The 27,904-nt window shown below is 37.4% G+C and overlaps 2 protein-coding genes across 2 annotated transcripts; one reads left to right on the forward strand and one right to left on the reverse strand.

The window, feature by feature from the left end:
- Window positions 1-3,603: 3,603 nt before the first annotated feature.
- LOC129276238 (arylsulfatase B-like) lies at window positions 3,604-15,016 on the forward strand. The gene is made up of 8 exons (XM_064109649.1): window positions 3,604-3,765; window positions 5,906-6,180; window positions 9,175-9,361; window positions 10,424-10,626; window positions 10,991-11,201; window positions 11,826-12,084; window positions 12,505-12,671; window positions 13,686-15,016. Exons 2-8 carry the CDS (start codon window positions 5,914-5,916, stop codon window positions 13,955-13,957), a joined length of 1,566 nt encoding a protein of 521 aa, XP_063965719.1. The 5' UTR covers window positions 3,604-3,765; window positions 5,906-5,913; the 3' UTR covers window positions 13,958-15,016.
- A 524-nt stretch (window positions 15,017-15,540) lies between these two features.
- Window positions 15,541-27,626, reverse strand: LOC129276617 (prohibitin-2-like). The gene is made up of 7 exons (XM_054913006.2): window positions 27,288-27,626; window positions 22,778-22,939; window positions 21,966-22,150; window positions 20,034-20,124; window positions 19,235-19,377; window positions 18,003-18,080; window positions 15,541-17,291 (listed from the first exon to the last, which is right to left on the reverse strand). The coding sequence occupies exons 1-7, from the start codon at window positions 27,412-27,414 to the stop codon at window positions 17,193-17,195; spliced, it is 885 nt and encodes a 294-aa protein (XP_054768981.2). The 5' UTR covers window positions 27,415-27,626; the 3' UTR covers window positions 15,541-17,192.
- Between the last annotated feature and the right edge of the window lie 278 nt (window positions 27,627-27,904).

The following is a 27,904-nucleotide window of genomic DNA, read 5'->3' on the forward strand; positions in this document are numbered from 1 at the left end:
TATTCATGTTCCTTTTGATATTCATTGTATTTTACTCAGGGGCAGATCCAGGATTTTTCGAAAGGGGGGCTCATTTTCCTGAGGAAAAATTAGGCAATAAAAAAAAAAAAGGTCTTCACTTTCGAAAGGGGGGGGGGGCACACTTCTGTTTTAACAGCATTTTTACATTACAAATTTTAATTGTTCCTCTCAAAAGGGGGGGGGGGCACGTGCTGGCTGTGACCCCCCCCCCTTGGATCCGCCAGTGTGTCGGTAAAATGTGCTTCGATTTTTTTTTATCTGATTTCCCACCGAGCATTTAAAAAGTGCATGCAGTACATTATCTGGACTTGTAATGCAACTACTTTGTAATTGGAAAAGTGTAGTAAGATGTTTTATTTTCAGTTACAGTCAGAGTATTCGGTAGAATTCAATATAACAAGTTCACTAGGAGTTTAAGAATTTTATCTCATCTGGGTTTTGACAAATACAGTGGAATTTTAGAGGTTACTTATTCCTATATATCATACAACTAGTAATAGGTATGTATGCAAAGCATAACACATTCATCAAAATCATTTCTAAGGGTTGATTTCCTTATAGGAATTAAGTCCATTCTGTTTAATAGATAAAGATTTATGTGTAAATCGTGTAAAGTGTAATCAGTTTGCTCTGAAATTAAATTTGCGGGATTATTACACTTGAATGTTTATTTAATATTACAAATATCTGAAGCAATACTGTTATAATGTCATGTGTGAAAGTGTGACATCATTCTCTTATGGCTCTATTTCTCCCCTTATCCCCCCTCCCGATGTTATAAGTGTCTTGTCTTGATCACCCCTTACTTCCTTCCTCTGTTTTCATTGGGGCAGATCCAGGATTTTTTGAAAGGGGGGCACATTTTCCCTAGGAAACATTTGACAAGCGAAAAAAAAAGGTCTGTACGTTCAAAGGGGGGGGGGGGGCACACTTCTGTTTTAACAGCATTTTTACATTACAAATTTTAATTGTGCCTCTCAAAGGGGGGGGGGGCACGGGCCGGCTGTGCCCCTCCCCCCCCCCCCCCCTGGATCCGCCAGTGGTTTCCATCTCTCATTTTCTTTATGTGGATATCTCTCCACAACTTGCTCGCTTAGTCTGCAGGCACAGACCCTTGGTTTGCGCAATTCGCACACTGCATCATGCAGAGTCTGAAGTAGTGAGACTAGATTCACTATGTACTGTGGCTGGCTCTTATTTGTCACTGACAGAGCCTTTGGAGTCTAGGCTTCACTCTAGACCTTCTATTGGTTGAAGTGTCAAATATGGGTCTGTGCTTGCAGACTAACTTGCTCTTAATCTATCTTCCCTCTCTTATTCACCCCATCACCCGTTGGATGTCATTGGTATTCTTGAAACTCAAAACTGCAAATCTGAACTTAAGAGGCACTCTGAAAAGAATGATAGACAAGTAAAAATATATATCCTGGTAGTAGGTCACGAACTTAGCGTCATATGAGTGGTGCTGAAAAATGAGTGAACCCCACCAGAAAATGAACAAATTTTCCAAGTCCAAGTTCTGCCATGTTTTAGATTTTTGATTGTGAATTCAGATGATAAAATATTGCAATCATTTTTTTTTTTTTTTGGGGGGGGGGGGGGGGGGCTCGCCGGACACTAGTGTTGTTGCCTACACTCAACACTCATCATGAAGGATTGCATTTTGTGGCGGGGTTTAACTGTGTCAGTGAACGATACACCCCCCCCCTTAAATTATGTAAATCAGTAAACCTTGGATCACGTCACATATGTCACACTTATGCCGTTGTAACTTTTTACAAAATAAAACTGATTTAACTAACAAGAGACAAATCAAACAAGCATGGTCAAAATCAGATTTAAAAAATGAGACGTGATAAGAGTATAGTCTATCAACCCCACTACTAGTAATACTGGATCCCATTTCACAAAGACTTCTCATAATCACAAATGCAAAATTTCTATAACAAACTTATTATCAGATTTAAGGATTTCAGCAGCTTCTGTTATTGCACAACTCTAACAAGTTTTATGAAGCGGGGTCCAAATCAGTGCGTATTAACCCATATTTCTACAATTCGTGTTGTTCGACTGAATGATTTTGGAACAGTTTCTAATGATCCTAATCTGAAACCAGATAAACCACCACATATGACGTTGATCGTCACGGTGATATACCCTTGAACTCGTCAAAATATATAGATCAATGTAACCTCGCATTAAGGGCACCCACTCGAAAACTATGTACACAGTAAAAACGTTGTTTAAAATATTACACAACGCCGATTACTATTATGAAAACATACAGTTGGTGTGTAACATCCTTAAATTATTGAGAATTTAATATTAAAAATTAAACTTTGTTGTTGAATATTTTTGAACACTAATAGCTTAAACAGTTTAAACAATTACTGTGAAGTTCATATAGTAAACAGTGTTGTATAAAAAGTTTAAACACCTTTTTTTACTGTGTAATGCTACTGACACTGTCCCACCAGTGAAGACATACTCAGTCTGACCAAAACTATCAGGTAATTTCCAATGACATGCCACCAGTCGGTTTTAAAGGGGCACTCCGGGCTGAAACTATTTGTATTTAAATAAATAGAGTAAAATTCACAGAGCAAAATGCTGACAATTCCATCAAAATCGGATAACAAATAACGAACTTATTGAATTTCAGCAATATTTTGTAAAAGTATAGTTGTTTGCACGTCATCATGAATATTCATTAGATGGACCATGGACCTACTAGTAGGTCAATGGGTGGGCTAATGATGTCACATCACCACTTCCCTTTTTCTTATGTTATTACTTGAAATCATAATTGTTTCATTTTTTCATACATGTGTAAATAATGTGTCTCCTTTATAATTAAATAAGTTGCATGCAGCAATGAATGTCTAGTGCACTAAATCAGTTGTGAATCCATTTTTTTTAGTTCTTGGTATAAAAAATTTAATAAACCTAATGTCATATAATAATATACAAAAGAACAATTGGCGATATGACATCATCAATTTGCTCATTGAATATTCATGAGACATGCCTAGAACCGTTTCACTGGAATAATGCAAATCTTTAAAATGCTATAACTTTGTTATTCCTTGTCCGATTTTGATGAAATTTTTAAGTGTTTTGTTTATCTGATTTTTCTTTATCTGTGTAAATCATATTATATTCAGCCTGGAGCATCCCTTTAAGTCGGTTTTGTTTGTATTTTTGTAGCAATAGATTGTTTTCAAAGCTCAACAATGAACGGGAAAAAGTGATTGTTTTACCACAAGTGGAAGGAAAAGTATATAGGTTATTCAATTATATATGTTTTACATGAACTTTCACGATGACGACAGGAATGTATACAAAAATTGAATACCAAATCAGCCTTTTCACGAAAGGTATCTTTTTTTTTCATTATTCATTAATCACTTTCTGTTCTAAATACGTGACGTTGATCTACTTTACTGAAGGCCTTAATTGCTATGTTAGGACACAATTTGCGCATAGATATTTTTTCAGAAGAGAAAAACAAACAACCATGAGAGAAGTAGAAAAAGTGCATACACCTTCCATCACTATTTGCTGGCATATATACGTAACTCTATATAGTGTTTACTTATCGACCAATGGCTGAAATCACCACCATCATGCGCCGTTCCCGGTATCATATAAATTTGACGGTTTGTGGATTTTACTGATATTTCAATCGACGCATTTCCAGTAATTGGGACTGCTGCGGAACTACTGTGGACATCGACTAATCAGGTAAGGTTGAGGCATGGCCGTACGCAGAAAATTTGTCCTGGGGGACGCAAGATCGATGCGTACGAATTAAAAAAAATAATAATAATAAAAAGTTAAAGCGAGGGAGCGAAAGCGATCGAGCTTCTCATGGGGCGCTTTTGCATTTTCGAAAGTGAAATTGAAGGATTTCGTGCACACTTTTGTTGGATTTTATAAACATATATATTAAGTCAAAATGTGCAGGTTTTCAAAATTTATAAGTGGCAACGGCCATGGGTTTGGGTTATAACAAAAAAAGTCACAGTGGGCCTATGTTATGCCGTCACTTTTCTTTCTTCAATGTCATGCACTGCAAGAACATTTGTGTAAAAAAATGAAAGTTTGTTCGGTGGTTGTTCAATTATTATGTGAATTTAGCAACTGTATGGCAAAGAAAAGCTTGATTCGTTAAGCAATCTGCCAATTCGCAGCTTTTTTTTTTTACAGTATGCCAATCGAATTGGCGCTTTTTATGTTATGTGATTCCATCTGATGACAACGTCGTCGTCATTTTTGTGACGATTTACAACGATGATTATATTATTTTGTGAGAGAATTTTGAGGATAGGTATAGCTAGGCGACATTTCCCGGGGGGGGGGGGGCATTTGAATTATAGTTTGATGGGCCCATGGGTGTGTGCCTCACGGAATCCTGAAATGGGGGTCTATAAGGAACTGACTTCAAGCGGAAAATATTGGGTCTTTGGAACAAACAAAAAACATTTGGGTTCATGACATTTGCTTCGATAGAAAACCCCCAAACTGAATAACTCTAATCCTTATCCTAACATTATTCTGAATAAAAAAAAAAAAATCGATTACAATCCCAACTCTAACCCTATGCCCTCTGAGATGTCAAGACCCGAGCAAATCATCTCGGGCGCAAATGTCGTGCCACCAAAAAGGAGTATGATCCACTCAAATTCTCATAGGGTCGTTTTCGAAGTACCAGCGTATTTTAGCAATCGATCAAATGCTGATGATTAGGCCTGTATATGGACCGGGATAGGAATGAATTCTTACCTTTTTAAATGCCTAAATTGATAAGTTTTCAGAATTCGAGCAATTTGCACCAAATTCCATTTCCACCAAAAGAATATTTGTTTTAATCTGTCAAAATAAAGTATGATTTACGTCAAGCAAGTTTGCTTTTGCCTTGGAATCCTGCCAATATAATTTTATTGTTAATATAATTTATATTTCATTCATATTTGTTTGATGTGCTTTACGTATTTCTTATACCTGACAATAATTGATAAATTAATTGAATTGAAATGAACTGAAATGAATTCAACTGATTTGAATTGAATCGAATTGACTTGAATTGAATCGAATTGAATTAAAATGAATTGAACTTACTTGAGTGGAATTGATTTGAAATGAATTAAATTGAATCGAATCGAATCGAATTGAGTTCAAATGAATTGAATCGAATCGAATTCAATTAAGTTGAATTGAACGTTCACTGGATTGAATTGAATCGAATTGAACTGAATTAAATTGAATCGAATTAATGAAATGGAATAGTTTTCAGAATTCGAGCAATTTGTACCAAATGCTATTTCCACCATATATAGGCCTATATATCATTTTAAAATCTGTCAAAATAAAGTATGATTTACGTCAAGCAAGTTTGCTTTTGCTTTGGAATCCTGCCAATATAATTTTATGCTTAATATATATTTCATTCATATTTGTTTGATGTGCATATACGTATTTCTTACACTTGACAAAAATTGATAAATGAATTGAATTGAAATGAACTAAACTGAATTGAAATGAACTAAATTGACTTCAACTGATTTGAAGTGAATTGAATAAAAATGAATTGAACCTACTGACTTGAATGGAATCGGTTTGAAATAAATTGAATTAAATCGAAAAGAATTGAACTGAATCGAATGGAATTGAATTGAATCGAAATGAAGTGAACTGAATCGAATTGAATCTAATTGAATTTAATCGAATCGAATTAAATTGAGTTGAATTAAACTGGATTGAATCGAATTGAGTTGAATTGAACTGAATAGAATTGAATCGAATTGAGTTGAATTGAACTGAATAGAATTGAATCGAATGGAATTGAAAAGAATTGAATTGATTGTTTAATCATCTCCTATAGATTCAAAGATGATACAATCTCTCAGAAGCACGGGAGTAGCATGGTGCGCCTTAGCTCAGCTCGTCTTTGTTCTAGCTGGACCACCAACCCCACACATCGTCTTCGTAATGGTAGATGATCTCGGATACAATGATGTTGGTTACCATAGTGACGGGTCGAAGATTGTGACCGGTAACATCGATGCCCTGGCAGCCGAAGGACGGAAGCTTGAGAGTTATTACGTCGCTCCGTTGTGCACCCCATCACGAAGTCAGTTTCTTACTGGGAAATATCTGGTAAGACAAACACTGCAAAAACGCTGTTTAAAATTTTAAGCTCGTTGATTAAGCCCGTCCCGGGAGCCCGTCACTTTAACAACTATTGTTTAAACTAAAAAAAAAATGTTTAAACTTTTTAAACTTTTAAAACAGGTTGTTTAAAAGTTTAAACAATTACAAACAAGTTTTAACAACTTGTTGTTAGAGTGACAGGCTTATATAAACAGTGTGTTATGTTATTAATTTTTTACTGTGTTCAACTCTTAAATAAATTGTTTAGTATTATCCCGTCAAAATTGACTCGGTTACTGTATATATCTCAGACAGACACCAATTTATCTTAAAAATGAAAATGTTCACTCTTCAGTTAATTTTTTTTTTCAAGTTTTTTTTTTCTTTCAATCATTGGGGAACAGCATTGGTTTTATACGGGATCATGAGGGATCCGTGCATATCCCGGGGCGGCACCAGTGTAATCAGATTTTTTTTTTTTTTGGGGGGGGGAGGCAAGGTGAATTTTTAATATATAGTTAGAAGACTTGGGACACTCAATACTTTTTTCATCCTCGTTATTTTTCACTAATTAATTGTAATTAATCTAATTAATTTGATTTAAATTTTTGATTTAATTTCGCCTTTATCTTGACTCGTTTTTTGTTAAGTGCACTGATCCAGAGGATTGTCACCCCCTCAACAAATCTTGTTTTAAACGACAAAATTTGAAATTCACCCTCATAGGCCTATATACTCGTATGAATACACTTAACCAAAATACTACATGCACTATTCAATTTTTACAATTGTATAATACAATACGTATAATACAAATGTTTCCTGTTGTAGGAATTTTGGGTACCACCGTGTACGATATTTTCAAGTAAAGAAAATAATGCGATAACAGAACCCCCCCCCCCAAAAAAAAAAATGATATAGAGTGTTACACTGCACATGATGCATGGTGGTGGCTTTAGGGCCTATCCATGTTATAAAGTCGATAAAACATCGATTTCGATTTCAGTTTCTTCCTATTTGCTTTTTGGGGGGAGGGTTAGCATAGGAGGTTTTTTTTCCAATTGGTCTATTGCCAATTCGTCCAATTACCAACTCGCATCTACTATCATTTGGTCTACCATCAGTTCGTCCACTATCCAAATGGTCAAATTGACATTTTGTCTAATTGGCCCAATATAGTCATATACATTTGGTCTAATTGGACTAAGTGTTAATTGAGCGAAATGAATGAAAATAAAGTGGATATTAGACCAACTGCATGGTAATGAAACGAAAATTGTCATAGATGAACTGGTGATTAGACGAAGTGATGATTGGACCGAATGGTTGTTAGACGAAATGTTGATGGTCGGAATGTCATTAGACTAAATAAAGGTAGACCATGTGATGAGTGGACGAGTTGGCAATGGACGAATTGGCAATTTACCGCATAGGATTGAAAATATAGGACAGTTGCTCCATATCAAATTCATCTTCGCAATTTTAACACAGATTGAAACAACATGACATTTGTATTAAAACGAAAGAATTGATATCCGTGACATCTAGACAAATAATTAGCCCAGACAGATGTTTGTTTCAATATTATTTCAGCGACACGTGCAACTTTAAATTAATATTCGTCCTCAGATTCACATTTAATTGAAAATGCAATTATAGTTTGTGTTTGAAGATATTTATTGGTTTTAATTGCGAAAAATATACAATTCCATCCCGTTTTATAATTATATTGTTTACCTATCTAATGTTTGCTCAAATTAAATCATTCTCAAGGGCAATATCAAACCACTGCATGGCTTATTACAATCAATATAGGCCTATCATTTGTTTTCAACCAGTCACTTCCGCAGTTGAACAATTTTATGACGTACAATGCGATTGAATTGTGGTTGATTTTTGCTTTACTTTGTTTTGTTTGTCTTTTGTTGTGGTTTTATTCATTTTTATGGTTTGTTTTATTTCGTTTGTGTTGTTGCTGTGGTGGGGGTGGGGTAGTTAAAGAAGTAGTAAGACATCATTACGGAACCTCATTCTGGTCAAACTTTTAGTATTGTGAAGATTGAATATATATAGACCCTTTTTCTTGTTATGCCTATAGTACTATGTCTTCAACGGAAACTAATAGAAACATTATCATGATTATATCTGCTGCAGCATTCAATGGTTTGTTTTTGTTAATGATTTGAATTTGTAATACAAACAATACTCCCACCATTGTCAATGGAACAATATTGAGTAAATACAGATCGCAATATGGAAATTGCAGCAAAAACCGTGTACAAAAACGTAAAAATGACCATATGATTGTGATTTTTTGCATGGTCAGCCCCCCACTTTTGGCTCAGCCCCCCCCCCCACTTTGAAAACCGTTCCGCTGCCCCTGATTTAGGAATATTGCACTTAAGTTGAATTATAAGTTTATTATTATAGGGACACGTTAAAAAATGGGTTACCACTACATCTATAGAAAAATTGTATTATATGGTTATGATCAAGGCAATACAAACATTGAGATTCGAAAGACAAAATAATCTGTACGTTGTGGAGAAAGTTGAGACAAGAATAGAATAGAAAAAAAATCATAAAGAGGAAAGTTCTGTTTAGAAATAGAACAGGTGATTATGATTTAAAAAGTATACTGCAAGATAAAGCATTAGAAGGCATCAAAATTACATAAAAAATTACATAAAAAGCGTTATTATCAATTGGATCATGATTCTTACCATATTTAATGTCGTCATTATTAGTACTATCATAGACAAAATCCTTGAAAAGGGGAGAAACGGTGTGAGATGAACTATGTTTCATGTGTGTGCATGCCAAGAAGAAGAAAAAGAAGAAGAAGAAGAAGGAGGAGAAGAAGAGGAGGAAAAAGAACTTGAGAGGAAGAAGAATAATTAATTAAAAATAAATTAAATGAACGGTTCCTATTTTTCTATCGATTCATCATAATGTTGTTGTCACTTTGTTAATTGTCCTAAATATATTGACCTAATTTAGATTCATAATGGGATGCAGCACCTTGTCATTGACCCAAGGGTGCCCCGATGCCTTCCTCTTGATGACGTCACAATGGCTAACAAACTCAGCGATGCAGGATATGCAAGCCATCTCGTGGGGAAATGGCATCTTGGTCTCTACAAGACGGACTGCTGGCCACTCAACAGGGGCTTTCAATCATTCTTTGGTCAGTTGGGGTGATTTCCAAATGTTATATGTATAAATTGACCATGTTCTTGTAAACTTGGCCAATTGTCAACTGACCACTCAAATTTAAGGCGGGGGTGGGGGTATAAAGCGTATAAAGCATAACGAAGATTCTTCCTCATTAGAGTGATAGTCCTTTTTTGAATGGCATCTCTTAGTTCCTTCGCATAGAACTATGCCATGTATGAAGTAACTTTGCAATCTAACTTGGAAGGGGCCGCAAATTCCGGATTGAATGTATAAAGGGGACAGTGGTGTGCACAAAAAATTGTGCAATGCAAAATAGGGAGTTAATTAAAGGTTACCATCAATTTCATAGAAGAGAGTTTAGCTCCCCTACCACCGCCCCCAAAAATATATATAAAGAGAAAGAGAAAAATGTCTGGGACGCAAGGCTCCTTCAACCCACCCCAGTTCTGCTCATGTTACCTTAGAAACATTCATTTTGATTGGCTGTTAAGTCCCGTTATCATAGAAGACGATTGATGGCAGAATTACCATTATTGGAAGTTCTATACAAACAGGGCATTTTATTTTATCCCACCGCTGCCACCAAAATCAAGGGAAAAACTCGATCAGGGTTGGCGGTGATTGGATAAATTATCATTTCCCTTATGTGAAGGATGTTCTCATGTATATGGGTACGAGAGTGTTCAAAGTATATCAATATATGTGCTAAGGATCATGTTGAGAAGGGTGGTCAATTTAGGGTCTCAAGTATTAAGAGTTCTTCAAACTTGTAGGTTCAAAACCATAGCGGCTGTCAAGGTGCAGAAAAACCTTCACAATGATATCAAACTATTGCTAAACCGACTCGTTTTACTCAGGAGTGTCGAGCGGTGTGCTCGCCCAAATCCAGAAAACGAATGCTGAATTTGTGATACTTCTATACAATTCTAAACAAGTTTGGAGAATCCTGTCCTACATTTAAACATAATTCGTGATGTCCACTGAATCTTAAAAGCCGTAACTGGGTGAATCTCTATACCTTGCACAGCTCTGCTACTATACTCAAATCAATTCATTACCTTAATTTCCTCAGGTTTGCTACTTGGCAGCGGTGATCATTTCTCTCATAACTACACCGATGTCGGAAGTGGGAATGGCAGGTGTGGTTACGACTTCACTGGCATGGATCTCCGCGACAATGAGACCAATGTCCAGCCCGACTACGAGGGTCAACATTCGACTACGATCTTTACCGAAAGAGCACAATCAATCATAAGAGACCACGACCCAGACCAAGTAGGCCCATAATTATATATATTTTTAATACTCATTTCTGCTTCCTTCGGTGCTTTAATTCTAATCTAGGCTCAATCCAGATTCCAGAAAACGGTTTCACTCTTAAACAACCTACGTTCCATTATTCTCATCAAAACCTGTAAGACCTAGGGCAGGGATAATTGATTGCATTGCTTTATTCTGTTGATTACTTTCACACATAATATAATGGATAGCTTTAACATATACGTACATGCAGCCACCATTATAAGACGATCGTCACACCGATTTTTTTTCATACCCGTCTTCTATTTCTTCTTAACTCAGATTCAGTTTGGGTTCATAAAAACACGAAAACCAACTTTCTTCTCCCTTTCTCCTATAGCCGCTCTTCATGTACCTGGCTTACCAAGCACCTCATCTCCCGTTTGAAGTTCCTGATGAATACTTTGAGGCTTACCGTGGCGATATTACAAACAAAAACCGACGCACCTATGCAGGGATGGTGACCATGTTAGATGAAGCCATCGGGAACCTAACCGATACCTTGAAAGAAGAAGGGCTTTGGAATGACACCGTCCTCGTTTTCTCGACTGGTCAGAACCTTTTTGTAATTTTTTTCTAATCCGACTGATCGGTACCTCTTTTTTTATTCATGATAATGAACTTGTTTCTTCTTGTTCACAATGAAGTAGAGGTGCTCAGTTATTTATTATCTGAAATAAAAAGGTGTGAATCAACTGACACCATTACGTCTTACGTGTAGGCCTACCTTTGCATGATTGCTTAAAGATCTTTAACTGGGCTCTTCAATCTTAAGAAACGTATTTTATGTAGACTTGCTACCTGGCTAAACCTGACACCTATCACATGAGAGATCAAGTAAACAAGTTAGCCAGTACTTCTGACACCCATCTAGTTGAGGCTGTCACTCGGAAACATTCTAGTCACATCTCTGCTGGGATCTTTCAAGGATCGGTTTTGAAAGTCACAATAAGACGGTAGTTTTTACATTTTTTGGTGGAGCCCATTAAGCCATGTGGGCTCCGAGGCCCCTGTCCCTGGGTATTTCTTGGGTGTCACTGTGATTTTCTGTAGATAACCTGAAAAAGAAACTTTCTTAGGTATAATCACAATGATTCTGTCACCATTGCATTCACATTCAAAGGATGTTAAAAAGATTCAAGATTTACAGGTATATATTGGATTGCCTTTGACAGATAATGGTGGCGTTGGCAAGCGCAATGCTGGGAACAACTGGCCTCTACGCGGTGTCAAGGGTACCTACTTCGAAGGCGGGATCAGAGGTGTAGGTTTCGTCACCAGTCCATTGCTGTCGGATGAGGTCAAGGGCACGATTAGTACAGATCTGATTCATGTAACCGACTGGTTCCCGACCTTAGTGGAAGGCATTGCCAATGTGGCTCTGAACTACACTGACTTAGGAATCGATGGAGTTAACATGTGGGATGTTATTAGGTAATGACAGATGTAGATATCCATCAGCCATCTATGGTTGACATTTTGTGGGCTACAGAGAGTTGTAGGTGTAAACTTAAGGAGAAAAATAACATGTGACTTTACCCCTATACACTCAAGAGTGATCTGGATGGACAATCAGGCTAGAAATCTTAAGATTTGGCCAACACCGTCCGATGGAAAACCGCAAATTAATTATTGAATAGTATTGCATTCCCCCATGTAACTAAAGAAGTTTCAAGGTGTTTCATTGGTTAGCAACGTTTGGGTTGACTTACTTTACAATATGTCCCATGTTTGAAATTGAAACTAGAAATAATACCCATCAGGTTCATAAATATATCCACCATCTCTACAATCATCCCTCCTTTTTACCCCATTCCCCCCATTTTCTTTCCCTTTCTCATTCTCCATTCGCAGTCAGGGAGAGTCCGGTGACCCTGACCGCATGATAGTCTTCAATATAGACCCGGAGTTGCTACAACCTACCATCTTAGCTTCAGAGAGCCACTTTACCAGCCATTTCGATATATCCTACCAGGCATCGATAAGAAAAGGAGACATGAAGCTCATAACTGGTAAACAAGGTGAGAGTATAAATGAAATAATAGGCATGCCATTATCATGAACTGATCCATATGAATCATAGGAGGAAATTCACAAAGCTGTCTGGAAGTTACCAATGACCTAAAGCAGGACTGGTGACCCTTTCTTGTGCAAAATAATATATCCCTCTCTACGACTCAACAATTAAGAATATGTTCCAGTTGTGCCCAAATTTGTAGTAACTTTACAGTTTCATGAATACAGTTTCCTATGGTGATGGAGACACCATGCCTGATGGCGATCTACCATGGCCCATTCAATTATTTTCCTTTTTTCTCACCGAGAACTAATACATGAATGATTGTTGATAGTAGTGCTGGTTGATATTTGGTTTCAATGTTAGTCGATTACTGCCAGTAATAAAGTTGAGTCTGAAAATTCATATAACGTTCATTATGAGCTGCAGTTCTGTGAAAGCTGGGATAAAGTGTGTAATGAAAGTAAGGCATTCATCGGTGCTTCTCCATAAAAAAAAAAGTATTGGGATACCAACTTACAAAGTTCTCAGTTGGTTTAAATCAATACAGAGCAGCACTTGTGGTCAATAAATATTGAATAACTTTTCATAATCGACAATATTTTGGTCATATCGTGTTTGTGTGATGTATTAACATAATCATAAACCATTATAAAATATTCAATATTTTTTCAATATCGCATTATTTTCATATCAAAGTATTACCCAGCACTGGTTGAAAGTGAAGTTTTTCCTTGATTATACACTTTTGCTCAACTGATCATAATTATACAACACTTTATAATATTGTTAAACAAAGACCATTCCTCATAACTTACAGCTTTCACAAGGCTTGCCCAGTATGGCACCAATGAATGTATCTAAACCAACTATAGATACCTTGTTACAAGGTCCAAACATAAGTAACATTCCAATTTTGGACATATATCTTAAAATTATGTTTTGTTCAAACCAATAATCAACTTCTTACGCTTTTGAGGTGATCACTTTCAATTTGAAATTTGTGACATTTTACCAGAGGATGGGGATTGGCTAGCACCCGTCGAGTCAACGTACAGTGACGTCGTCTCAACAGAGAGCCAACACAAAGCCATCTGGTTGTACAACATCACAGCCGATCCCACGGAGCAAAACGACCTCTCTGCCACCATGGTTGACGTTGCACACGAACTCCTTGAGCGTCTCCAAGAGTACTACACAAGTTCTAGGTTTGTAAGTCCAAACACTCCCCGCGTGGATTGCGACGCCGACCCTGCTACCCATGGAGATCTCTGGACTAACTGGGAATAGGATCTGAGTGGATCTCTGGGCCCCGTAACATAGAGCTTAGCGATTGATCGAGTTGCTGATTTTTATGATCGATCATGCACAATACTCAATGAAATCAACGATTGATTGAATTGAGAATTGTGCATGATCAATCGTAAAACTGAGCAATTGATCAAGGGGGTTGATTTTTACGATTGATCATGCACAATACTCAATGCAATCAATCATAGAATCAGCCCCAAGACCAATCACTAAGCTCTTTGTTATGGGAGCCTGGAGTAAATAAGAACTTCTTTGTGAAACCTGTTCCAGCCACATTGCTAGTCCTGAACATCTGCAAATGCATGCAATAATAGTTAATCAAAAATTAATATATCTTACTGTTTCTTTGAGGTTTTTTTTTCTGAGATGTAGTAGAGATTGGTTGCTTTGCCCCCCCCCCCCTAGATCTTTACTGTTCATATATAATATCTATTTTACAAAAAAAATAATATACTAGTAGAAAATTTATAAATCACATAATACACATTGTTTCCAAGTGGTTTTATTGTAGGGGCCATTCCAAAAGAGAACATTATCTTTATTAGGGGAGCTTTAACATTGATATAGCACTATAATGAAAATAAGAGATTTTAATGTAGAAGGAAATAATTTCAGTTCAGTCATTTTAACAGTTAAAATGCATGTGTGCTAAGGATTCAATGTGTGAGGTAAAGAAACCAAATTGATTTTAAATGAGTTTGTGCAACATAATGTAAATCATAAAAAACAAAGATGACTGTTTGTTGGAGAAATATGTTTTGAAATGCATTTAACTGGAATTGAATTGAATAAGTTTGGTGGGATTTGCATTACCATACAAGAGTAGAAATTAGTGCATATTAAACTGTACAAGTAGGACATGTTTATTCTTCTAAGCACAGGTATTTAGATTTATCCTGTTTATATTAACCTACTTTTCTTCCGTCTGGTGTATCAATGTGGTATGAATCAGTCCTTAATCTGTCATTTGATTACATGAACAAAGATGGGTTCTTTCAAAATATCAATAAACTGGATTCAAATCATGAGCATATTAAATTGTTCGCCATGTGTTTTTATCATCTAATTACTATCACACCGTCACTAGTGAACATTATCAGAGGCAGGTCTGACATTGCGACCCAAACACTGAAATATATCCTACTTTCCAGTTTGAATATAATTAAAACAAGAGGAGAATTTTGTCATAATCAGACAAAAATATAAAAAAAATTGGGCCTAACAAGGATGGACTTTAAAGGTATGTAAGATTTGTGGGTGGATTAAGCAACCCCCTTCCCCCCTTCCTCCTTCGAGATCTACGTTGCCAAATGCACTATACTTTTCATTACTTCTGAATATTTGTAACCAACTAACTTTAGTTCTAGACCACTTTAATTTAAAACAATAGTTCACTGGAAAACCTGGTAGAAATTCTAATTATTGAGGCAATTTTAGTAGGGTTTTTTTTTTTTTTTTTTTGGGGGGGGGGGGTGACATCTAAGGCAGAGATTACTGTGTCTACTGCAGTATGGACTCTAAAGAAATGATGAATATAACAAAAACAAAGTTACTCTTGATAGTTAGGTCATAATAGTATGTATTTGTCAAGAAAATCTCAAACATTCACATAATCATGTTATTTATAGTCAAACCCCATGGTGTGATTGCTATACAATGACCATACACATCAGAACAAAACAGCCTTATCTGTATTTTGGTCAATAATTCACAATCTGGAGAGGATTTGTTACTCTTCAAAATATCTGAAAATGGTAGGCTTTCAGTATTTCTCAATGAAAATACAAGCCACCAAATCACTTCGTTCTTAATGAAACCAATCATAAATTCCTATCAAAAATCATAAATCATTTGAAAAGCTTGTACAATATTATGGTAATCATTTAATAAATGATTGAGAAACTAAAAGAATTTTGTTTATGATGTATTAAACACAAAATGCTTACCTAAAGTAAAAAAAAATCATACAAATTTTACACACACTCAGAAAACTCGGAGTCTTTCTGAAAATGTGTAATATTGTGCACCAAATCAAATATTTTTTGTTGCAAAATTTTGATTTGTCATCTGTATCATCCGATACAGATTCTTCACAGTATAATGAATACATGATTAATGAAAGTGTGCTTCCTGTTCGGTACATCATCACAAGTTGAATGTCTGGGCCTCGTTTCACTACTGCAATTATTTTCAGACTTTGATTTGATCCCCAGAGGATTAATAAAGGTCCCATCCTCGTTCAAATAGGCAAAGGGTAAGAGCCTGATAGAAAAATCTGATAGTTTTAGCACATTATAATACGTCGAAAGTCTCTTGAAGTTGATTTTTTTTTGCACATGTCCAACCCCCCTCCCCCCAAAATGACTGCATTTTCAAAGGGCCTAATTAATGCCTTAGTATTATTACTGAACTTAACAGATAAGAAATTGTCAATACATTACACTTTACACATGGGATGTAACATATTGCAATTTTTATAAAATTGATATTGATATACAGCAACAGATAATTTTCAAAATTGATTGCATGCTTTAATGTCACAGTGCTATTAAAAAGTGGGCCCAAACTCACAGACCCGAATCCTTTGTCCAGGCTTTCAGATAATGCAAAGAACAGGGAATTTAAATTGGGTATGGATAGATTGTATAATTGGTATAATTAACAGTATCATGAAACAATACCCAGATATTTATATCAAAATCAATTTAGATGGTATGGTATTTGCAGGTTTAGTAACACACATTGTGAATATGAACATCTCAATTGGTGGTGAAAAGCAATTTGCTCCTGCGAACACTGCTCCTGTCTTACTTAATGTCTTTAATAGAAGGCATGCATGTAGGGAGGGAGGGTAGCAGTTTCACAAAGATTTAGATCTTAATCACACTTAAATTTGATATACCTTGCACCATCTTATTGGTAAGACCGATGCACAAGGGCTGTGCTCTACTGCCTATCAAAGAGATGGCATGTAAAAAATCATGTGCACACTGACAATTAAGATAACATAATGCTTTGTCAAATGATCTACTCCCCCATGTTAATATTAACAGTTGGGTGAGGGTTTTACTTCAGAATAATGAGATAAGGATTGGGAGTATGATTAAGTTTTCAGTTGGGTTCATGTAAAGATTTACTGTCAGAGCAAATGTCGCTGGAGCAAATGGCATGGAGTCCATCAGAATATATTTATATAGAAACTGAATGAATAGAATCACTTCTTATCAAGTGCACTGATGGCAAAGTCTTTCTCCGTTAGATTGAGCATAAGACTGCCGGCATTGAGGTACACACGATTCTGTGAGTTGGCAATCTGAAAAAGAAAGAGGGAGACGAGAAAGAACCAATGAAAATGTTATAATGAATTCAATTATAATTTATTCCAGACAATTGATTAAAGTGGCAAAAGAAAAAGGGGGCATGGGCACGTACTGATGAGCGATGGTGGGCATGCTTTAAGAAGGGCTTTGAGTTTGAGGTGGGTGGTTTGATCTTACAAGGAGTGGATCATCAAAGAAGGTTGAAAAGAAGCAAGTTGAGGAGCTGTGTACAAGGGTTGGGTCGAGGATGGAGGAGGCACTGAATTGGGGAAAGGAAAGGGGGGAGGGCGATTGCCAAGAGTGCGAGGTGAATCTGCCCAGCCCCGTTCAACAGGGACACAATCAAACTTTGGACCACTGACTGACTGTAAATGGAAACGTGGGTCTGCCTCATGGATTGTACCTCATGGAAATAATCTCAAGCAGTGTCATAGTAAGTCTTTTTGTATATGGGATCATTTTACCTTCTTGCATTGTGCTTGTATTTTTAAAAAGGAAAGGGAAAAATATATAAATAGATTTTAAAAAATACATAACACACTAGAGGATCAGCTGGAAGCTTAAGTGGCTATCCTTTGTTGGAGGAGACATGACAAATTTCTCCCCATCAAACTGAAAGTTCTGGTCTATTGTACATTTTGTTTTAGATATCCACTAATAAAATGACAAAATAAATAAATAAATAAAAAGACAATCAAACTCACCGTTCTGGCAATGCTCTGTGATGCCCGGATCTTCCTCAGTTGAAGGTAGCCAGGGTTTTGTGACACTGCCTCTCCCAAGTACAGCACAAGGAAATCGTCAAGGAATACAATAAATAGTGAGAATACTGGACCACATTTCACAAACATCAGTAACGCATTACATATCACTGTTATGCAATTTGATTGGCTGACAGTAAATTTGTCATAGAATCTGAGCATCACAATGCCACCAGACTCATCAAACATAAAAATTGCATATCTCTAATTTTAGTCGCAAGAAAGTGGAAGTAAATAGTAAGTACACATTTCTTTCCAACCTTCTAATCCATTAATCATAATTTCAGGATTCCCAGTGAAAAGTAATTGAGCCAACTGGAAATCTTGTACAAAAGAGATGAATAGTACTATCGAAACTTGAGTTGAGTCATCAGATTACCAAAGATGTTTGTGATCACAGAGCCAGCCAAGGATTCCCAGAAAGTTCCTACTGGTTTCCAAACCCATAGTCTTCATTCCCTTACTGTCAAAACAATGCTTACTAGTCACAAAGATAGAAGTGGCATCTAACTGGATGTCCCAGGTCTTCCCTGGGAGATCCATTGTCCAACTCCACTCCCTGTCACGTAGTAAGATCTTTTGGTATTTTCTCTATCCTACCTTTGGTAATCCCACCCACTCTGTGCCATCCGCAGATGGAGCTGCAGGACACTGCTGGTACTCTAGCAGCGGCAGCTCACACCCGACATCAGATGGTGTCCTGTCCGTCTGGGTTTACAATAAAAGACCATGGAGGAGCCTTGGTGCCCGGCAACCCATCAGGGATGGCCAGGGACACCAAGGTAGGGTCAATCATCAAGATTACAGACGGTCCCCCAAAAGGCATACTCTGGTTTCTCAGGGGATTACCAGAAGGGACTCTCTGGGAGCTTGGGAACTGGCGTCACTTCTTGGGGATGATCATCATTTGACTCATCATCATCGTCGTCGTCATCATCACCACTATCGTCATCATCATCCTCATCATTGTCATCCTCATCATTGTCATCCTCATCATTGTCATTATAATCATCTTCACCATCATCATCATCCTCATCATTGTCATCACAATCATCTTCACATAATCATAATCATCTTCACATAATCATCATCATCATCATCATCTTCACTATCCTCATCATCATCATCTTCACCATTCTCATCCTCATCATCTACAGTCTGATGCAAAAGGATATCATCTGAGCAGCTTCCGCTTCTCCTTCTGCTTGTACAACCTTCTGTTGTCTTTCTTGAATGGCTCTCTCTACGAGAAACATGGCCCTCTGAGCTTCCTGCTGGGCGACCTGCTTAGACTCAACCGCTGCCGTATAGTCAGCACCTACAGATACAGTGAAGGAATAACAATGCGTGTTAAGATTATCCCAAACAATGATTTCATGAGAAAGTATCCAGGTTAATTGTGATCAATTCATTGCAGACTTAGTACGTTTATGTATTGTAAGTACACCAATTTTTGCAATATCATGAATTCTAAGTTAGTAGAGATCACAGAGACTATGTACCATCATTGCTTGGAAAAGGACCTGTCATCCCGCAGGAACACCATGTGTATTTCAATGACTTCTCAGAAAATTACATATTTATCTCATGTATCATTTGACACTAACCTGAAACAAACACATGGCCGGACATTTTATTGAATTCTGTTCAATCTCCTAATGAAAATGTTACAGTCACTGGCATTTCTGTTAGTGCTTCTATAACTCTTTTAAAATATGAGCTGCACAATGATACATAGGCATGATATAAAGCAAGTTATAATAGGTAAAGATGACATGAAAATCCATGTTAAAAGTAATATCAAATGCATCAAAAGATGTTTAAAAAATATGCAAGTGACCACAATGTTGCCGTTTATTCTACATCTGAAATATAATTTGTGAACAGAAAGAAAGTAAAGTACCTTTCTCTAATTAAAAAAACATGTCTCTGATTTTACAGTTTTGGAATAATCCTTATTTTGTGTTAACTTACCAAAGCTGAGTTCTGTGATGGAAACGTCATCAAGGATGAGACCAAAATCACTGGCTCTTTCAACTAGCTGCTTCCTGATCAACAAACTCACCTTGTATAAAATAAAAATATAATAAAGACATCAAAATAACATATATTATATCCTACATAAATTAAATCCTGTATGCTGATTGGTTTAAATAGTATCATGTGACCAAACATATTCTCACTATTTTGCGATAATGTCGAAAATGAAACGCCCATCAAAGAAAATGTGCTATTCCGTGACGTCAATGATGGAATAGTCGACTATTCCATCACTGACGTCACAGATCATGATGGCGCAAGCACTAATACGCGTTCCGCGCTCTGAGCGCGTAGCTAAGCACTTCAGGAAAAGTATGTCAGTCAGCGCGGCTGGTTTGGTGCAGATTTAAAAAAAAGATGAACTAAGAGTACAAGAAATAGATTATCAAGATCTATTGCTCTAACTTATCAAAGTAGGATATAAAACAAATATACCAGGCCTTTATTTCGAAAGTATAGAGGGAATTATTCATCCTTGGTTGTACTGGCAAAATCACTATGCCAGTCCAACCTCGGATAAATAATTCCCGCTTTACTTACTCAAAGCCTGGTATATTTGTATACTATGACTCAGTCAGTACAAGGATCACCAAATCAGCCTATACAGTGTAGCATCACCAGTCCTCTTTTTTAACAAATAGAACTTGCACATTCTGCAAGTTTCAACGCCTCGTACAAATGGCATTTTTACCAAAAAGGTACAAAAATTCATTGGTTGGGGGGGGGGGGAATGACTACAGTTATATACACTCTAAAAGCTTAAAGGGCAGAGAGGGCTTCTATGGACCGATTTAAACCCCTTTCCATTCTTTCATTTTGAAGAGTGTATCCATGGTTGATTAACATCAAGGATATTTGAATTATGCAACAGGGGGACCAACCGGTGTGTTGGCTCAGTTGGTAGAGCGTCCGTCTCACAACCGGGAGGTCGGGGGTTCAAACCCCGGCCGCGTCAGACCAAAAGACATTAAAAGATGGGAGTTGCTGCTACCCTGTTTGGCGTTCAACGATTAAAGGGATAGAGCCTTGTCGATCTGGCGCTGCACAGCGGCTGCCGGGCCCATGATCAATTGGGCAAAGCAAATTTTCGGAGTATTTCATTTAATGTCTATTTCGAACAATAAATTATGGATTTTCATCATATATTTCCTCTCTACAAGACCTGGGGGTGTTATACAAAGATTTATTAAGTGTGACTGAAGGCTATGTTTAGCGTTGACGCGCATGTGATATTTATACACACAATCTCATTAATGAATAAGAAGTAGAGCGCATCCTTTGACCATGATTTGTCCAATGTAATGTGTTATATATAAAAGTCTGGAATTTAAGTGCGATGGAAGTTACAATTAAATTCTATGTGAAATTCCTCTTGGTGAGGAATTCAATGCCTTGCCCGAGGAACATGCATTGAATTGAACTAGTGTCATCTGTTTACAAGACTGCCACTCTTCTAAATGAGAAATTGCTGCTCCATGGCAATTACTAGTGACTGTACCTAATTTGGAATGAATTCTACTATTCCATTACCACCCCCAACCCCTCTCTTCGCTAAAATAGACAAATAGGGAAATGGTGTCAAACTTTTCTATGATGTACAAAAATACTATGAACGTATTCTAGAAAAGCCCATCTATGATAAGTCATTGTAAATCATGCAATGGATTAGGAAACAATGATGAAGCATCAGGGCCCTGTTGCATAAAAGTTATCATTATGGTAACTTTGCCATGCAATTGCATGGAATCCTCAATTATGATTGGCTGCTGATCAGCGTTTCCATGGTACTTACCATTGGATGGCAAAGTTACCATGATAGTTACTATTATGCAACAGGGCCCCGAAATGGTGAGAACAAAAGCATACCTGTTGACGTTGTGTGATCAGCTGTGACGCATTGAACTTTGCTACGACGCCTTTGAGCACTTCATTACAGATTGAAGGTAGGACCCTATCGTCATAATCTGTACCTAGTTGCTGAAGGATCTTGGGAAGTTGAGAGGCGACTGGTCTGAAGAGAACTCGGAGCGTGATGTTGACCATCTGCAGATCTGAATGATTATGAAAACAAGGACAACAATATTTCTTTCAGTAGGAGAATGATTAATAGATTTTTTTAAAATTATAATATTAGGTGAGACATAATAAATATTATTAAGTGAATCAAAATCAATTACATGAGATATGATTGGTGAGGCTCACAAATTGGTCTGTATCAAACATCCAGCCCCTCACAACAACCACAAAAAATAATAATAAAAATAATAATTAACACAAAAATCTAATGTTATCAAAGTAAATCTCTGGAATCTGGAAGATACAATGTCTCTGAACATCTATAGAGAAATGTGTGATATAATATTGGTACATTTGAAGATTTTATCATAAAATGGACTTAATACCATCTTCTCGCCTAAATTTTTTGTAAAACAAGAACCAACACCTTAGAATATGACGGGACAACTGATTTTGTCACCTTCCCGCACAAAGGCCGTTGGCACACAGAGCGCGTCGCCTTCCCGCGGAAAGGCCGTTATCGTGCAGTGAACAGTGCGCGCTAACGGCCTTTGTGCGGGAGGGCGACGCGCAGTCTGCGCTAGCGGCCCTTTCGCGGGAAGGCAATGCGCAGTCCGCGCTAACAGCCCTTTCGCGGGAAGGCGACGATTAGGAGCTCTTACCTTTGCTTCCGGTGGGTGATGATATCCTCCTTGGCTTAGCTCTGATGTCATAGATAATTGGCCATTGCAACCATGGAATTCTCAAATGAAGCCCTTCAGCGTATATTCTATCCTGTACACCCCCAATCCTGCTGAATATCACTGATCTGTGACCACCATCCACTACAGAATACAAAAAAATATATATATCAGAGTCCATTCAAATTATGGTTATTTTCAGGTCAATAAAACCATGACTCTCAATACCGTAATTGCCATCTGTCCATCTTTTAATGGGATATCCTTCTTTTCTTTTAGACAATCCAAATTTTTGGACCAGCACCTCTCAGTCTCACTCAGTCATGGCTGTCTGAGCTGCATCTGGGCACAATATAGACAAAAATCAGTCTATTTTGGTCAGGATATGCTATGCTGAGACTTTGTCTGGCATTGCGGCATCCTCTCCTTCCAAAGATCTAGACTGAAGTGCATTGCAGTGGCAGACATCATGCAATTATACACTAACACTGGCGCACATATCGCTACTTCTTTTCTACATACATGTAGATCTATATTTTATCTAGAGATCTGCATTAAAAACATGACAATGATCAACGAACCTGACATCAGCTCCCTGGAATAAACAAGTGGAATGCCTCTGGCCGTCTCACCTGCATCACGCGATTCAATATAGCAGCAGTGCTGATTTTGAAAACTACTATAACTCGCACAAGATGTTCAGTGATACTTGGTTACTCGTATTTCCACGTTTTATGAACTAGACCAATACACTTATGGAGATATGATGGCAATTCAACAAATACCCCCGACGTGGCCAAAGTTCTTTGACCTTACATGACCTTTGACCTTGATCATGTGACCTGAAACTTGCACAGGATGTTCAGTAATACTTGATTACTATTATGTCCAAGTTTCATGAATCAGATCCATAAACTTTCAAAGTTATGATGGTAATTCAACAGATACCCCCAATTCGGCCAAAGTTCATTGACCCTAAATGACCTTTGACCTTGGTCATGTGACGTGAAACTCATGCAGGATGTTCAGTGATACTTGATTAACCTTATGTATAAGTTTCATGAACTAGGTCCATATATTTTCTAAGTTATGATGACATTTCAAAAATTTAACCTTAGGTTAAGATTTTGATGTTGATTCCCCCAACATGGTCTAAGTTCATTGACCCTAAATGACCTTTGACCTTGGTCATGTGACATGAAACTCAGGCAGGATGTTCAGTAATACTTGATTAACCTTATGGCCAAGTTTCATGAACTAGGTCCATATACTTTCTAAGTTATGCTGTCATTTCAAAAACTTAACCTCAGGTTAAGATTTGGTGTTGACGCCGCCGCCGCCGTCGGAAAAGCGGCGCCTATAGTCTCACTCTGCTATGCAGGTGAGACAAAAATGTTGATTTTACATCACATATTTCGAGAAACCTGTAAGCTGATTGTTCTTAAATTTAAATAACATGTTTAATTTTTATATCGGCGCTTTTTTTCTCCCAGCCCCCAGGCACTAAAAGCAAGATTTTTTTAGAGAAATCACAGAGGGTGAGGTAGCGTACCCTTTTCCCGACATAGTTAAGCGTCAAGCGAACCTATGGGAGTCTTCTGTCTTTGTCATGTTGGACTTGGGAGGACTGAAAAAATCAGAAAATGTTAAGAAAAATTCCTCCGAAACAGCAGATATTTAAGTAATGTCAGTCTACACCACAGCCAGGTCTAGATGATATCCACAAGACTGAAAAATCTAACTTGATCTATGCTGCATGCAAGTGGCCTGCACTGGCCATCTGCCTGTGTGTGGCAGGCTATGTAGGATTGGAGCAGATTCTCAATGGTACAAACAATCTCACATGATAAACAGTTTTCCACCAAAAATAATCACAAAATCGTTGGGAAATTTTTACAATTATATTATGGCTTCTCAGATTACTGATTTGGTGATGTAATCAGAGGAGCAAGTTATTGAGTTTTCAGATCTTGTTGTTTCAGCTTTCGTTTTGAGTCTTGTTGTGATCGGTGCAAACTTGTAATGGGATGAGAGATGGCTGTGTGTGTGATGCCGCGATTGTTTCATCTCATTAAGTTTGACAATGTTACACTTTGAAATTTTATTCATTTCTAAAACATTTTAGTTTTCAAACAATTTTTAAATTTTTTTTTTTTTGCTTTGGTTGAAGTTTGAACTTTTTTCCTTTCTCTTTTTTTTTTTTTTTTTGTATCCTTAATTTTTTCTTCATCCTTCTATCCTTCCTGCTTGCCTATTTTGTTCAATCTATCTTTATTTCCAATCTTTCCTAGCAGCTAGCTTTTTATCCTAATAATTTCTCTATTATCTATATGTTCATTTTTCCTTCTTTTTTGAATTTCCTTTATTTAATTTCCTTCTTTCTTTTCTTAAACTTTTCTTTGCTTCCTTCTCACTTCCACTCCTTTTTCTTTTCATTTATTCTCTCCTTCCATTTTTTTTTCATTCTCTCCTCCCTTCATACTTTCATCCTTTTTAACCTTCAATTCTTTTCCCTCATCTTTCTTTTCCTTCGGCTCCTTTCCTGTTTGTCTTTTTTCTTTGTTTCTTTCAAAGAATGAAGTAAACGTTTTACTTTACTCATTTCTTCCTCCTTTTTTTCTTAGGCCTACTTTCTTTTTCCTTCATCAGTAGAGGTGCACGGCCAATATGGGAGACTGTCTCCCATGAGAGAGATTATCTCCAATATCAGAGACTTTTGTAAAGAATTTGGGTATCCAAAAGACCAATTTCAGAGACAGTCTCCAGTTTGGGAGACCAACTTTCTTTGTTTACATTTGCTGCAAAAGGGTTAGCTTGGCGGCAAATAAAACTGTGATGAGCAGATTCCTCATGAAAAATTACCCCTTTTCACCGTCTACTTTGAAAATTCAACATCTACTTTTGTTTTGGTAAGGATTTTTGTTGTCATCCACACACAAAACAAATGGGCTTCTGACCTCAGTGAGGCAAAATTTTGGGTGGAAAAAATTCCACTTTTGTTAATGTTGTTTCTTTTGTTCGTTTGCAAAGCAAGTCTCCAATTTGGGAGATTGATGGCATCACGGTCACGGCCTGCGCTGAGAGGCGCTAGGGCCTAGGGCTAGGCTGAGGCTCATCTCGGGGGGGGGGGGGGGGGGGGGTGAGGGTAGCCAGGACTCCCAAGAGGCTCCTAATGTTTTTTAGAGAGTAAAAATCATTCACTAATGTGTGCTTACTCTTCACGCACGGAGCCAGGGATTACGCCCCATTCATGTGCGTGTAATGGAGAGTCTCCCAAGTCCCATTGGCAGAGCGCCTAGTACTGTTCATGTCCCGGGGGGGGGGGGCCACTTCCATTGACGAGTGGATACCATGCGCAACCACATGGGGTCTCGAAAAGCACCCTAAACACGTAATTTCCATATTCTGAAAATGCACCCGTTAACAAGTATTGGCGTGTGAAACCCTACCCTTAACAAGTATTGGAAACAAAACGATACTCTTGGCAAGTATTCCCTGAATTGAACCCCTAGGCCCTAAACAAGTATAGCGATATTTAAATTATATGCCACGGACCTTTACCTATACATCATTGGGTTTAGTACAGCCCGGCCACCTCCTCACACCTCGTGCAAATCGTACTCTATAAACACATAGTGATGACTCCTTAATTTTGTTTTATCATCCCCGCAAATTTGACCCTAAACTGGGTCAAATTTGCGGGGATGATAAAACAAAATTAAAATGTTTTATAAAGGATGTCCTTTTTGCCCCAACACTACGTGTTTAGAGTCCGATTTGCACGAGGTGTGGAAGCTAGGGGTCGTACCCCGGGGGGGCCACTTACATCGACGAGTGGATACCATGCGCGACCAAAAAAACACGTAAACACGTAACTTTCCTAGCGAAATAGATACCCTTTTTTCATTATTTTAGTGTTTTTGACACCCTTATCACGTTACGTACGTAACGTGCCCTATCTTGAAAAAGACATCCTTTTCACGTTTTTTTGGTCGCGCATGGTATCCACTCGTCAATGTAAGTGCCCCCCCCCCCCCCCCGGGTTCATGTCCTTGGCTTTCTCTCCTTTTTTTTTTCTTTCAGTTTCACACATTCAAATACATGTATACATTCATTCATCTTGATCTTCCCTTCTTTTCTTTTTCTTTTTCTTTTTTATTCATTTCAAAGAATGACGGAAACCTTTTTCTTTCTTTTATTCTTTCATCTTTCTTTGTTTTATTCTAAAATTAAAATCTAAGTCTAACTTTCTTTTTTTTTATTTATTTTTCCCCCTTCATTTTCTTTCTTTTCCTCTCTGACTCTGTTGATCCACGCGTGCATCGTGCTTTATCGATTGCGCCGTATTTCATTTCGTAAAATCTGGTCACCCTGCATCAATATGATTGAAAGAATGTTGACTTGAAACAAGTCGAATCTAGAGTGCGAAACCAGTTTTAGACCCTAATTTAAAAAAAAAATTGAAAATAAAAATCGTGCACCGTCGATTCACCTGTGTAAACTGATTCCTTCACTCCATAACCTATTACTCCTGCCCCAATGAGGAATTGAACTCCTTTTCCAAGTCCTGCGGGTCCTTTAGCTAATCTTCCAAGCAAATCTCCAATTTTCTGGGCCATCTTTGCTGACCTTCGGTGACGCCGATGCACTGTGCTACTAGTGACTAGTCGCTGTAATTCAGTAATGCAGTCCCACCCGCTATGTTTTGTGTTGTGTTACGATATTACTGGCATAACACACACATGGCTTTATTCATAGTCACGTAACCGCTCATAGTAATTCACGCATGCGCAATCTGGTAGGTAGACTTTATTTGCAAACTTTTTTCGATGTGTAAGAAAGAAATTAATTTCAAACACATACAAAAAGTAAAATAAGAGAAGCTACGGGAAAAAAACATGTAAATATAATTTCAATATTTCAGTAAATCTTATCAATGTAACTTTGATTGTATGGTTATCTTGTATCAATAATTCATTCACCCCAAAATTAGAAATTGGTATTACAAAATAGACTGTTACATAGATTGGCTGTGTATACTCCGCGTTTGCTTCTTTATATTTCATCATACCCCCTTCTTTTTCATCATTGCATAGGCCAAGACATGGA

Source organism: Lytechinus pictus, chromosome 14 (genome assembly GCF_037042905.1).
Source record: "Lytechinus pictus isolate F3 Inbred chromosome 14, Lp3.0, whole genome shotgun sequence".
Classification (NCBI taxonomy): Eukaryota; Metazoa; Echinodermata; class Echinoidea; order Temnopleuroida; family Toxopneustidae; genus Lytechinus; species Lytechinus pictus.